Source organism: Anopheles darlingi, chromosome 3 (genome assembly GCF_943734745.1).
Source record: "Anopheles darlingi chromosome 3, idAnoDarlMG_H_01, whole genome shotgun sequence".
Taxonomy (NCBI): Eukaryota; Metazoa; Arthropoda; class Insecta; order Diptera; family Culicidae; genus Anopheles; species Anopheles darlingi.
The window spans coordinates 62,657,042-62,671,489 of record NC_064875.1 but is presented as its reverse complement, the minus strand read 5'-3'; the positions used below and the strand labels follow the sequence as shown (position 1 = coordinate 62,671,489).

At 46.0% G+C, this 14,448-nt stretch overlaps 1 protein-coding gene across 11 annotated transcripts in view; it reads left to right on the top strand.

The window, feature by feature from the left end:
• The window catches only part of LOC125954413 (collagen alpha-1(XVIII) chain), a 113,561-nt gene that overhangs the window by 78,108 nt on the left and 21,005 nt on the right, over positions 1-14,448 (top strand). For 5 of the 11 annotated variants that reach the window (XM_049684719.1, XM_049684714.1, XM_049684717.1 and 2 more), the window contains exons 7-19: positions 404-490; positions 695-781; positions 8,031-8,255; positions 8,382-8,396; positions 8,507-8,668; positions 8,756-8,932; positions 9,202-9,231; positions 10,132-10,287; positions 11,010-11,064; positions 11,132-11,299; positions 11,567-11,703; positions 13,193-13,306; positions 13,483-13,551. In XM_049684719.1, the coding sequence (XP_049540676.1) occupies positions 404-490; positions 695-781; positions 8,031-8,255; positions 8,382-8,396; positions 8,507-8,668; positions 8,756-8,932; positions 9,202-9,231; positions 10,132-10,287; positions 11,010-11,064; positions 11,132-11,299; positions 11,567-11,703; positions 13,193-13,306; positions 13,483-13,551 (1,482 nt within the window). The remainder of the gene's footprint in view (positions 1-403; positions 491-694; positions 782-8,030; positions 8,256-8,381; positions 8,397-8,506; positions 8,669-8,755; positions 8,933-9,201; positions 9,232-10,131; positions 10,288-11,009; positions 11,065-11,131; positions 11,300-11,566; positions 11,704-13,192; positions 13,307-13,482; positions 13,552-14,448) is intronic. The other 6 variants (XM_049684723.1, XM_049684721.1, XM_049684720.1 and 3 more) reach the window with 5 other exon arrangements.

Below are 14,448 nucleotides of genomic sequence, written 5' to 3'. Positions count from 1 at the left end.
AACTTTCGTTCGAAACCATTGACCATATTTTAGCATGAACTTCATAAAGTAATGAGCGGTGATAGACAGTACAAATCAGTACAGGCAGTACGAACACTGATAACTTTCAGGGTTGTGGCTGTTTATACCATCATTTCTTCAATGACTAAATTTTGTCCCATGGTGTCGGAAATAACTATCAACATTTTTGTGAATTTTCGGTACTTTTCTGTTCATAAACTGTTGGCTAATATTCAGGAAGGAGAAGGAGGATCAAATTACATTATCAGTATATACCGTAGATAACCCTTAAGTGTGCCAACATTTTGTGTTAACCAATAGCCAATTGCGTTTTTTATCTTAATTTTTGTGCTCTGTTTTCTCTCTCAAAAAAAACCCTTCTTTGGTTGTTAATTTTACACAGCAAAGTGAAGATATATGGTTAAACGATCAAGGTGACGAGTTTATAGACTTTGTAGAGAATTCAACCGACAGTACAACCTGGGACGATGTAAGTACCGTGCATAGGTATTATTGGCTGCGTATTTTGGGAGGTCCGAACGCGCTTTTCGGTTTATGATTATGCTATAAAGATTGAGGACAATTCTGCTAAATCAAATACCATGTTTCGCTGTATGCTTTATAGCCGCTTTTTCATTTTTACTTCCGATTCCATTTTTATTTTTTTCCATACTTCACTACTTGTTGTATATAGGTAATTGAGGGTTCATCCTCTAACGATGATGAGCTGGATGCTGTGCTCGCTAGTTCGTCCGGATCCGGTGATGATAGTTTCGGTATAGTAAGTACCGCGCACCAGAATGACTTCTTCATCAATAGCTCGTAAAAGATCCATGATTTACAACGCTTTCGAAAGCTACAATTACATTCCATTGCGTTTTAAATATCGCATATCCCTTCTGCTATGCTTTAGCACACACAATTTGCATTCACTCAGTCGAGAGTGATAACGCTTCGCAGTTTCATTCGCTTCGCATATTTATTCAACCAATCAATTGGCTTTATGCAAAAACTCGCATATCGTATTAGTCAACAATCGTGTGCAATTGAAATTGGTACGCAAACGTTTCGCTGCTAATAAATTCATTGCGTTAATTGAGTTCAAACAAGTGCTACCAAATGCACGCTAATGCAACTCGATCGTTCAACAGGGCGCAAATATTGACTCATACTCAATTTGCTAGAATTGGCCGCACTGGCTACTTGGATTTCGTTTTTCCCATCGAACTGCCATTGCAATTATGAGTGTTTAAACCCCGCTTCCGGCAGCTTGAGCATCGTTTTGTGGTCTTTGTTGAGCGGTAACATTAATGTGTCTGATCATACTCTACGTGGGCACAAGTTGTGTAGTTTAAATTGTTGTACTTTACACATTTCAACTTTCTCATCGTCTCAAAACGTATACAACACAACCACTATCCTTCTGCAAACAGTACAACCAACGGAACATTTCTAATGCAAACTGACCAGCATGGTTTTTAATTTGTAAAACTTTAGGCCACTTTCTTCGTTCCGTTCTTCCGTTTGCGCGAGTAAAAGAACCGCTTGTCAACAGAACCAAGACATGCTAACTTTTAACTACGCACCATTCATGGCCCGCATCGGCCCTAGAGCAATGTTACTTTGTCCGTCCATCGTTCAGTCCGTCCGTTGCTCTTTGCTGCTTTATTATGCTCCCGGACCCATCCACCATTTGCCGAGTTTGGTTTATTTTGGGCCACCAACGGTTTGCTTCCTCGTGCCCCCTCCCCCAAACGCGGTCAGAGGGTAGAGCCAACCGCAGCAATACACCCTGCAGCAACGCTGGACGATGCTTACCGGAACCGCTTTTCGCATAAATCCCGTGACCCCGGGCGAAGGTGCCCTAGGCGTCCAACGAATGGTCATCGGCTACGATTCCAGCCCAGCGGCCCGTCGATGAGTGTAGTTAATTAAATTTGTTTAGGACGACGGAGCTACCCCGAAAGGCTGCTCAGAGAAATGGGAACCTCCTCGGTCCAGCACAGCCTGGTCCAGCTCAAACCACCGATCCGGTTTGCGTGTCCGCTGAGTGTTGGGTAGTTTATGAGTAGCCCAGCAAAACCCTTAGCATCTCCATGCCTCATTCGCTGTCGTTCGCTCGTAGCGGTTGGTTCCTGCAACAGAAAACAAAAAAAAAAGGGAAAAGACCAAAGCGTAACCATCTGTCTAGCATCCGCATTGGAACGTAAATAAAGGACAAAAAATTAATAAGAATTCGCCACGTTCGACAAAGGACCCTTCCATGGCAACACTAACTATCTGGCACATTAGTTTGGCCCCTTCCTTCTTCGCTGAACCTCAACAGGGACACCGGAAACAAAAGCAGTGTCCTTGGTGTCTCCCGGGGCGGCCAACGGTCACTCCGGGGAAATGGACCAACCAACCCAAGCTGTGAGCCCTGGGCTGGGTGGGCCGGTCGAACAAAGGCTCATCGGAACGGAACCCCTGGCCTGGGAATGGCATAAGCACCTGTTTACGCATGGAATCGTTTTCACGCTTTTAGTGTGATGGGGAGATGGGAGACACCGAATGGGACGGAATTCAATTTCAGGGCCGCCATCGGGAGTTATGATGCGACGCAACGATTTGCACCAGCTGGCGTCACGCTTTGGCGCAGCTGCCAAAGCACGGGACGAGCTCCAGCATCATTGGCTCAAGCTGGAAAGCACACCCGGAGCCGTTTCGATGATTTGAATGCATAGGGGAAGGGTCAGTGGACTGAGGAAGGGGTGTGACTCGCAAGGAAACGTTGATTTGTACGGTGATCGACTTTGATAAAAATGAAGCCGGAATTCCTTTAGGAGGCGCAGTGTGACTTCTTTGTATCTAGGAAGTCTCGTGAGGACCTTTGAACAGTACAATCACAAATTATTTTGTCTTTGCAATTTCTTCCATTCAATCTAGCTGTAATCTCAAAATGTTCTTTTCGGAATTAACAAATAGGCAACAATCTACCCTACCTGGACTTAAAATTACCACCACAGTCTCCAAAAACTCCTGAAAACAGCGGCTTGTGGACGATAACTAGTAATATTCCACAGCACGTGAGGTTGAATCACGGACACCATTACCTCATAGGCCGTTGGTGCTCTTTCAATTTCAAACGGTACTCATCGAAATGATGATGCCAACGGTGAAGCATCAAGCAACAGGAACAGAATATCGGGAGAACTGGAGACGCAATGTACCGAATCTTTTCCAATTAAAACCATCGACCAGTCTCTCCAGTCGGGTTTCGGGCTTGTGGTCAAGTGATTGTCGGTTCAGTTACCATAGCGGTAACCATGGCATCCGCTCCATTCACATTGCAGATCATTCCGTTTCGACAGTTTTCAAGTTAAACCGGAGTGCTGGATGCCCAACCGGAGCATTTGGGCGCACCCTTATACCCGAAAAATATTCCGGAATCCCTTCCCTTTGCCGGTTTCGTTAACGATGGTCATTTCATTCACCACCACTTCAAGCGGTCCCGTTCCCGGGTACCCGATGTAACAAAGTTATTGTGCTGCTGGCGCTCGGCGCTCGAACCACTGGAGCCACCGGAGGCCACAGAAGTGTCCCGAAACATACGCTCGAAAGCACTCGTAAAATGTTGTCGTACCAGCTGTATCATTAATCCCCGAGACCTGGTGTGATTTCATCGACGGAAGCACAATCAAGGAGCACATAATGTAACCCCCCGGAAAAGGCATACCTTGCATAATCCAGACCTTCCCGTTGTCAAACCTTCGGTGAAAGGTAAAATTTCGTATGTAGCACTGCGCCATCGCTTACACGGTAGCCGCACTGGTGCTGAAGAGAGGGAATGTTTGGAATTTTCCAAAAATATTCGTCCACCGACATTGCGGCATGGGTTCCACCGTTTGTGTGTGTCTGCGTGTGTCACGAGTTGCTTGAGAATGTTACGAATGCACAGATTACTCGCCATGATCCCTTTAACCATCGCAAGACATCAGGACGTGACGTCAGGCCACAAGCAGGTCACAGATTTAAAGTGTCCAAATGCGTCGCGGTTTGCTGCTGGTAAAATTCAACAATTGCCATCATTCGCACAACATCTGTGTCAAGGTGGATCGGGTAAGAGTAAACCATAGGAGAGAGAGAGAAGAGTAAACCTTCCTTACCCCGGGCTAAACGAACCGAGCACACGCAATGCCCGGATTTATGAGCTGAGCAATAAAATGTTTCCCATATCCGCCTACCGTGCAGGACTCGTAGGGATTCGTTCAGATCCATCTTCAAGTACTTCAATATGTAGCACAATACGGGGAACGGTGTTTGCGTACAACGATGTCAGCAGATGTCAAAAGTTCACGATTCTCGACGTACGATTGCGTCGGTTATTTCACTGCGTAGACAGGTGTTATGGCTTCACCTTTGCCGCCACCAATTCCACTCCGACCGATTACGGGAGTAATGATATCCAAAAACGAATGCCAAACCGGCGAAGAATAGACACCCTACACGTGCCATACCATGCGTGAGTACCACAAGTCATTTTGGTGCGTGTGTGTGTGTGTGTGTGTGTGTGTGTGTGTGTGTGTGCGGATGCCCTTTTGTTTGTCGATCAATTTGCGTCAACGAAAATTCCAGGCGCAAAACCTGAAAACGAAGCGCAAAACCTGAAACTATGCTCGGGAATTAAATTTCTTCTCGAACCAGTTCTGGAAAATCATTTCATTGGTTGCTTCGATAGAGGTCTGGCATCCGGTCGCAATGGATCGTAGTGTGCCGGGCTAAGTGGTAGCCGGCAGACATCTGCTGTACCTGTACCACCTTTTAGATGGTGAAGAAGGATCAAATCTCTACACCATACAACCAATGTGTCCTTGTTCATATCTTGACTCTTGATGGCGTCTAGGAAGATAGTCTCCGATGAAGGTTGACCGCTTTTGGCCCACACCAACGCGTTGGTGACGTGTGTGACGCAAAGCTGTGATTCTGGAAATGTCGTGTCGGTGACAACCATCTTGTCGATCACTTCTTATGCCGCTTCGGTTGCCTTCCGGTTGGTCTTTGCTTTTTCCTGGAAAGGTTATGAAGAGAATTTTGCTGATTGATTGAAATTTGGGAAACGTACAATCTTCTGATTGAAAGAGTTGCTTGGATTTTTGAAAAAAAAAATATATCCTCGGCAAGAACAAAATTTACAAATAAAAAAGTGTTATAAGTACGAATATAAATCATATCTAAATAGCACATTTTTATAAAAAGTAAAATGAAGAGGTGTACAAAGTGAATGTAAAAGAAGGATAAAAACGCGCAACAACCACAAAACCACCAACAGCTGAACTTGTTCTAAAAATCCGGTGCTCTGCTGTGAATTCTCAACATCATCACTCCTTTTTTTACTCCTTTCGCATACCGCTATGTGTTCGCATTTTTTTCCTTATATTACTCTATTTTGCCAGAAGGAAGGGCAAAAAAAAAACGAATGGCATTTGTACCGGACTTGTGCACCGGGCAACATCGCACTGACGAAAAGTCGTACAAAAGCAGGGATAAAATTAAATTAATAAGTCCATAATCCCAGGTGACAGTGTTGAGATGCTTTAATTAAGTTACTTCAACGCACTCGATGGCACTGCATTCGCATTCGCCTCGGCGTCGGAGAGCGTAAGTGTTGACAACAAGCGCCTGGAGGCAGCTGTGCTACCGCCGGAAGCTTCTACATCTCCGGCTCAAGGGATTCAAGAGCTACGCTCAGCGAACGATAGCCGGTTACGACAGCGAAAGTTGTCCCAAAAATGACCTCAATGAATGGGACGGCGGCCATCGTCACTGGATTGCCACCACAGCATGCTCCAGAACCATAGTTATCCAACCAACCTTTCCTTCAGGTCCACTAAAGGGGACACACCCCGTGGAAAGAGGTCAAACAGAAACTCATCAAGCCTTACCTTGCCTCGCTTTCGCCATTATATGGATTGCGCAACGCAGCAGCAGCAGCAGCCAAAGTAAGGAATGGGTCCACCGAGAACGATTTAACCGCTTCGAGCATTCGTGGCCAACCGCTGGCCAACCCTGTTCCGTTGTCAATTTGAGCAAAGTTTTAATTATTCTTCGGGCAAATATTTGAACAATGCCACAATGGACGGGCTCCGCGGCAACAATGGAATGAACGATGAGTTCTGGTTTCATCTTCAGCCAACGACTGCGCAGGGTTTGAAATCATAACTCTTCTCGCTACCGCTGTCGTCGATTCCACGGATTGGCGATATGGATTCCGAAGTCGGATGCTTTTGCGTAGGTTTCGTACCTTTCCGCTTAGCACAGCAGCTTTCAGCAATCAGTTCATAAAGTTCCCAGCTAACAAAAGTCCAATAGGCAACCGCAGCGAGCTCCCCATTCTCGTTGAAACGAATCCAGAGCGAAAATCGTTTGATGTTTCTTGGTAAGGCATCTACTAAATTGCCGCAGAGTTCCGGTCAATTCTCGTCATATTTTGACGATTATCGTTGTGCATTCAATCCCGGTAAACAGTGAGAAGAATTCTCACCCAGTCAGCAGAATCGTGTTCCGATCAGCGCTTCAGCTTACTGGGATGTATTCTGCTTATTGGGTTGCTACTCGAACGCGACCGTGACTGTAGCGCAATACTCCCAAATGAATAATCCAGTTTTGAAATGGACAGAAGAACACCGGACAGGCCGAAGGAAATCATTGGTATTTTCCAAAGGCAAAAGCATTTCCCGAAACCATTTAATTTTATTGAAGCATTAATGTTTCACTATTTTCGGATTGCGTGCTGCAATACCGTTTACAGTGGCATTCTCAGAACATTCTGGTCCAAGCCTACCCCGTTTTCCCGTTCAAAAATTCTAGCCAGTTTCCTCTTATTTCTCTCGCTACTTCCGTGTCCATTGTCATTAATGCGAATTGGGATTGTTTTTTTTTTCTGGCGAAAAAAAACGGGAAATAACTGGTTAGCTATACCCCCGGTCAAACCGGACACCGGAGCGCACTATGCTGTTCGATGTTGGAAATATTTCCTTTTTCCTTTCGTTTATCCGTTTGTCACCGCCATTGCCGTTCACACGAAAACCATTCCAAAGCGCCGATGCCGATTAGCACTGGAAAACGTTCGCTTCGCGGAAGGATATTTCCGTGGCCATGCAGCAAACTGGTAGATAGGGATTGCCGGCAAAGGAATTTCATCGCCCCTGTTCCACTTCCTGCTCACGGACAATCCGTTCTGGAGGCAGCGAGGAAAGGAGTAGAGAATTTGGCATTTTTGCGCGGTGGAATGTTCAGCAAATTTCGCGATTCCTTTCGGGTTTCGGGCCATTCCACGATGCGGAATTTTCAATCTTACTTTGTATCTAACTTCTTCAGCGTTCTGGGACTGGGGGAGAGGGAACATCGAGCATTGGGAGCGCTTCCATCGATTATGTATGCTAATCAAATAACTTTTCGATCATCAATTGAGACAGCGAGCGAGGTTATGCTTCTCTTCCTTTGCGTTTTTGCTTCCTCAGCCAGTCTGTGGAGATTACCTTTTTTTTTTACTGCAACCCAAATCCGAAACTGAAATCGAAACTTCGAGGAAGGCAAACTTTTACTCAAGTGGAAAATGTTGTTTCTCCGATCCAGATCAAGGAGAGATCCCAAAACCCACCCAGGGAAGAACCCAGGGAGAAGGGATCCTAATCGACATAAATTAAGCGTAACGGCAACCACGGGGGTATACCCCTTCCGAATAATTGCTACCCATCTTCGATTACCTATCAAACACCGGTTTCAATTTATTACTCGCTCGACATTGAGTTACTATAAAAGCAATTATTGAACTCCCCCTCACCTACTCACCATCGCTTCATAATTTCATCCGCATCATCATCATCGATATTCTCCATCGTTCGATCCAATTATTCTAATTGCAATCTGCCCCTCGGAATTCTTCCATTCGGAAGCAATCAAACAATTAAAACTCATCTACAGCCTTTGCTTCGATTCGGGTGCCATTTTATCTAATAGTATCTCTCTTTTTTCACATTTCTTCCTTCCAGTCCAGTGCCGAAGATCCTGATTATTCCCAACCGCCAATGACACCACCTCCTCCACCGTACAATGGATATGGACTGAAAGGAGATAAAGGGGAAAAAGGTGTGAAAGGGGACAATATTCGTGGACCACCCGGTCCACCAGGACCACCCGGCCCACAAGGTCCACCTGGTCCAGCAGGGCCAGCTGGACGTGCCGCCTTCGAAGGAGAAGGATCCGGTGATGAGCTGGTAAGTGAACGCGTGATTAGCAGCTAATAATGGTACTAATGGTGGTGGCTTGCAATACTAACACATTCTAATGCTTTCTACACACGCTTTCCACACACACACTCTGGAATTGTCATACGAACACAGAAACGTTTGTCCCAGGTAAGCTCGATGGCGATATTTGCGATCTGCTAGCGCCTCAAGAGACCACATGCCATGCAACGGAGCATTCTACAATATTCTCTCTCTCCCTCCCTGCGCTTTCTTTTCAGCTTTACGATGCACTTCCGAACCGGAAACACGCCGGTCAGTGTTCGTGCAACGCGACGCTCATCATCGAGGAGCTGAAGATGGATAGCAAACTGCGAGAATACCTTCGTGGGCCTCAGGGTATGCCTGGAAAGGAGGGAAAGACTGGCTCCCCCGGTCTCACTGTAAGTCGACGACACGCTCCGTATAATGTCCCGTATAATAATTAGCTATTTCGATTTTCCCTTTTTTGTTTTTCTTACCCTTTCTAGGGCGTCTCTGGTCCCCAAGGCGAACGCGGAGAGCGTGGGGATAAGGGAGATAGGGGTGAAAGAGGCGAACAGGGTGCTACCGGGGGAGAGGGTATTCAAGGAGAAAAGGGGGAGCCCGGGTTGGACGGTCTTCCGGGACCGGCCGGACCACCAGGGCTTCCGGCGGAAAATTACGATGTAAGTACTGATCGGCCGATCGAAGCCACGTTTGCTTCGATCTCACTAACACCGATGATCGCCTTACTAACCACCTTTCAGCGACCAAATGCGACGCTTTTCGAAACGCTTTCCTCTAACGAAACAAACTAACGTTTCAGTTGTCTCTTTATCTCTCTTTCCTATTTCCGTTCTTTCTCTCTCTCACTCTCACTCTCTCTCTGGTTTTTCTTTCTGGGTCTTCATCCACTTGAAACCATAACCCATAATCGCCTTGACTTTCTTTCTAGACTAATTGGAATCCATCGCGGATGTTCAAGGTACAACTATGTGGGGGTTGGGGAATGTAATTCGTGCTTGGGAGTTTGCGGTTTCGTGGGATTCCATTTGCATGTCTGTGAGGTTTTCAGAAGGGCATTGAACAACATCTAACCACAATCGGTAGGACGGTTCCTGGTATTGGACCGCATACTGATTCCAACAGGTTGCCGGTAAACACTCAATCGGCATCGATTTCTTGGAAATGAAGTTCAACATCACAACACGAAATAAATCGGCAAACGATTCAATGGAACCTTCAAATGAAAAATCAGCAAAATCAAACATAAAAATGCCAATAGCAATGAGGAAACATCCTGGAAAAAAATCAGGATTTATCGGTCTGACGTTCGTTTATCGTCACGAAGGGGAACATTCCTCAGTAGGCAACGACCACAGAGAGCAACCAATGCGCTAAGCAAATGCAGAGATTGATCCAACAGTCTTTCAGAAAACGAGCAAACCCAACGAGAAAGGTTTGACAGAAGCAGAAGATATTTGAGTATTGAAACTCCTCAAACACCATCAAAAGGCGCATCACGTCCTCGTTATCTTGTCTGCTTCTGCAAAAAAAAAGAAGAAGAGAACGGTAGATCCCGTCTACGTCTTGTCGACGTGCAATTCGCTTCGTCGCTTCGTTACAAAGGAATGCCGGAATGGACCACCCCCGAGGGATCTTGTTACCCTCTCGAGATCATTCATACTCTGCGCTTAATCGAACCTCTTCAATTGTTTCGTTCATTTGAATGTTTCAATCGATCCAACTGCTTCCATCTCTAACCGGGTGCATTCGACCATTCTCTCTCTCTTTCTCTCCTCTCTTTCATTTTCCAATAACAAACCAACCAATAATCAACTAACACCGCATGATGGCCCACATCTCAATCAACGAAATGATACAGGAATCGATGCTCGGTTCCCCGATCCAAGGAATGCGTTCTGGGCTGAAGGGTGAACCGGGTGATAGAGGTCTGAAAGGCGATCCCGGACTCAAAGGCGAACCGGGCACCAAAGGAACACGTGGTGATCCGGGTCTGGCAGGTGCCAAAGGCGAAAGGGTATGGATACAGCTCTGGCGGAGTGTCTCTAGAGAGTTTTTGCCCTTAATTTGTCTTCGTAGCACATTGACACGCAGCTAGTCGTAGATTGCAATCACTGTAATGAGGATTAATGGACCGTTTTGATTATGATGTAACTGATTGACTTCACGCACCACGCGCTACACGAAGTTTAGATAATTCCTTCCTTTGCTTTCAAAAGTTTCCTCAACTACACGGTACCGAAATGCTTCTTACCGATAGTTTTGAACAAGAAAATGAACCCCGGCCTAATCTTCTCCGAAACCATAGCATTTATGTCATGCCAACCATACCGCAAGTCTTAACGAAGCGGTCAGAACGAAGAAGCAGGAACAAATGCCAAACATTCCACTTTTCCAGCGCGGCGAACTTTATGGGAAAGTTTTGTTTGCAAACATTGTTCCAGTAGCGCCAACTTCCCTGCCAGCATCCTTTGGACATAGTTTTCTTCCAAACTTCCCGGCAGCTGCCATTCCTTCGAGAGTATCTGTACGGTGTCATTAGCTGTGACAGTGTTTCGAACATTTCAATACCTTCTTTCGTTGGTTGAGAAGCCATCTAGTTTTATCATGCTGCTTTCTTATTATTTTATGTGTTAAGTAGTTCTAATTATGTTTCACTTTGCTAACATAAAATGATTCAAACTCATCTGTAAATCAATTTACATTTTATCACTCAATCGCTCTTCCTAACCTATCCAGGGTCACCAAGGATCGCATGGTCAACCTGGCCCTAAAGGACCGTCCGGAACTCCTGGTATGTAAAGATGTTGCGCCGAAGCATCGCTGTTACTTTATTGTCTTTTTTTTTTTTTGTCATTTAGGTATACCAGGATTACCCGGCCAAACGGGAGCGACCGGACCGAAAGGCGATAGGGGAGCGAAGGGAGAGATTGGTCCCGCTGGCCCACCTGGGCCCGTCACTATGGCACACGACAGAAATGGAAGCTGCGAATGTCAACCTGGACCACCGGGGCCTCGTGGTCCGGCCGGTATTGTATCCGATAACTCGTTGCTTCTTGGCCGCTATCATTAATGCGAACTCCCAACATTATCCGATGCAAGCAAGAGCAATAAAAAAACCCAAACAAATGTTTTCCATAACCCGAAAGACTAAATGAATTAACTGAAAACGCGTGCGGTGCCCTTGCTTGCACTGGTACACTAACTTCATTTCCCTTTTATTATCACTTGCTTCATGACCGTCAGACTTCCATCACCGCCATCATTAATACTAATAAGCCCCCCTCCCAAAACAGGTATCGATGGCGCACCGGGATTACCCGGAGAAACGGGACTTCCGGGACATCCGGGACTACCGGGGGACAAGGGCGACCGGGGCGAAAAGGGACCAGAATTCATCATCAACGAAAACGCGGCATTCAACTCCTCGCGGGTAAGTGTCGCCGCGCTCATTACAACGAAACGACATTAGTGTTACGCGCGGAACAAACGCCTGGAGAGTTTGCGACAAAAAAAAAACCAGCATCAGGACAAAAAAAACATGCCAAGGGTGCCATTTTATTGGACAATTTATAGTAGCATCATTCACGATTCCCGCGCTCTCGCTCCTCTGTCTCTATCTGTGTGTTTCTCGTCGGTGCACAAAACGGATGCACAACGGAAACATTGCACAAAACGAAAAATCACATCGCAGCACACCGGAAACGTCGCCCATGTATGTGTGTGTGTGCAGCTAGTGCAGAGACAACAGGCGGCCACCACGGCCATCATCAGCATGCAGGAAGATTCCACGCCTGACCGGCACCAAACTGAATGATGCTGCAATGATCCTGCTCGGTTGTGCAGCGCAAGCGAAGCATTTGCCGCTCGCTCACTCGTTCGCTCACTGAAAACAGTCTGCCAGCAGTTTGTAGTTTATTAGCTTCCTAACATTGTAGCCTTCTAGCCCGAGGCCAGAGTGGCAGCCTTTCACAGAATTCGTTGACGTTCCGAGTTACCTCCTTCCTCCGAAGCGGCGTTGTCTGTCTGTCTGTCGGGCCCTTTCGCTCTGCAGCAGTATTTGCTAGGGAACAATGTCCCACTGCTCTGTATGTATCCGTGCACAGTGTGCTCCTAGCACGGGTTTCCTTTTTTTTCGGAACGCTGCATGAAATAGGAACCTTCCAGCTAGCTATTTTTTCATTAAAACAATTGCATCACCATGTGCCGGTCACCGATAGTGCGGTGCGGTGGCTAGTGCACTACCGGTGCACTGGCAACGGAAGGATCGCTTTCATTGAATTCGAACGTAGCGCTGCGCGAATAATCCGCCGGCCAGTGGGAGCGTAGCGAAGTAACTTTTTTTTTGTCTGAGATTACACGGTGCAGGTGGTAGTTTAAAATGGGTGCAGCAACACCAGAAGCTGTAATAGTTGTACAGTTCTCTACATCTGTATTGAGCCGACGAACATAGAGAGCAGACAATAATTTATGCAACAGATATTCGCTTGATCGTAGTGGTTTTTCATCGCGCTTTACTATCCGTTTTTTTTCTCTCTTTTGCGTGCTAAGTCAGCTGTTAGCATTATAGATTCATCAATAATTCCAATAGAAAAGCAGCGTACAATAAGCGAATAGTATCGTAATGGTCAATGTGAACTACAAATAAGTCATTATTGATTGAAGCTAGCGAATTGTGTACTGCACAATGTTTTATTACTCTGGTACAGATTACTTCTCTATGGAGCGATCACAACCATTAGACAGATTTATAAAAATTGACGCTAAACATATTCCTCGAATGCAAACACTGGCAATCGATTCGTTATGTGATTATTATTCAAATGCAGTATAAATGAGCGCGACGCTTTGATTGCGAATGCTAATGCGTGTTGCAAATACAAGCTTTGCCAATTAATCGTCTCCATTTCTCTCGCCCCCAGGCCAATAAAGGAGAAAAGGGCGACAAAGGACAGCGTGGACGGAAGGGAAGGACGGGCTCACCAGGACCTATTGGGCCGCCGGGAAAACCTGGCACCATGAGTGATTCATGGCCGGTAAGAAGCATCGGTAGCCACCACATTAGTGGCAGCATTTTTACCGTTGGCGTGATAGATGATTATTGCATGAAGTGACAAGTCAATCTGCGTCATCCTGCAAGATGCATTAGTTTATGAAATGGTTTCCAAATCATGCTGTCATTGTCATTTTCTTTTGTCAATTTTCTTGCTAGGGACGGGAAGGACCGAAAGGAAATCCAGGACAGAAAGGTGAAAAAGGAGACAGCATTACTTTAATGGGTGTAAGTATTTTCTAATTCTATCCTTCAATCCACTACAGACCTGCGACAATCCGAAAGGGTGTATTTAAGCATTTGAAGTTCCGTGCCAAGAGAGTATCCATCGAACAGAGCAAATGCATAGGTTAAATTTAGCATTTTTTGCCAAACTCAGCCAAAGCATAAGCTTTCCCGGAAAAAAAATCAAACGAAAAACTTTTACGTGATGAGACCTGTAATGAACGACCAGCATGGTACGCGAAGTTTGTTAGATCAGCTTTCCATTCGTGCAGCTGCATCCCGCTGTAATCACAGATTCTATTTTCATGAACTTCATTAGCATAGGCGTTGGGCTTTTATCGGAAGCTTACACGCTGACCCGTCTGTCAGCAACTTTTTAATACATTTCACTTTCGCTCAACCAACCCGCATTTGCTGAGAGGCGAGGCTGCGAGCGCGATAATCTCTCTGTCGTAGTAACCATTGCATCCGGTGGACCAACCAACCAAACCACCCCGTGATCCGTATGCGCACTCCAGCCGCTACTTAATTAATCATGACTTGCTAAATCTCGGACTGACCACTCGGTTGAGACTGAAACGCGAAAGTTTATCGTCCGGCCAGCTACACTTACCAGTGACCCTGTGCCGTTGGACAGAATTTGCAAACTAGGGGAAAAAAAGCAGAGAGCCAAGCACTTAAAGCCTTGCCAAAGCGAGTCCACAAATCAACAGAACCTGCAGACGATTGCAGACAGAAATCAAGGCGCACTCTCGTTGCGCGCTTGACAGGCTGGAAGAATCACGCCACCGCCACCTTCTTTCATCAGACGTTCGAACGCGCTATAAACGTTAAATCTGCGAGAAACTTTCAGCTCCGTCCCCCACCCTTTTCAACCTCTTGCACTTGAATGATCTACGT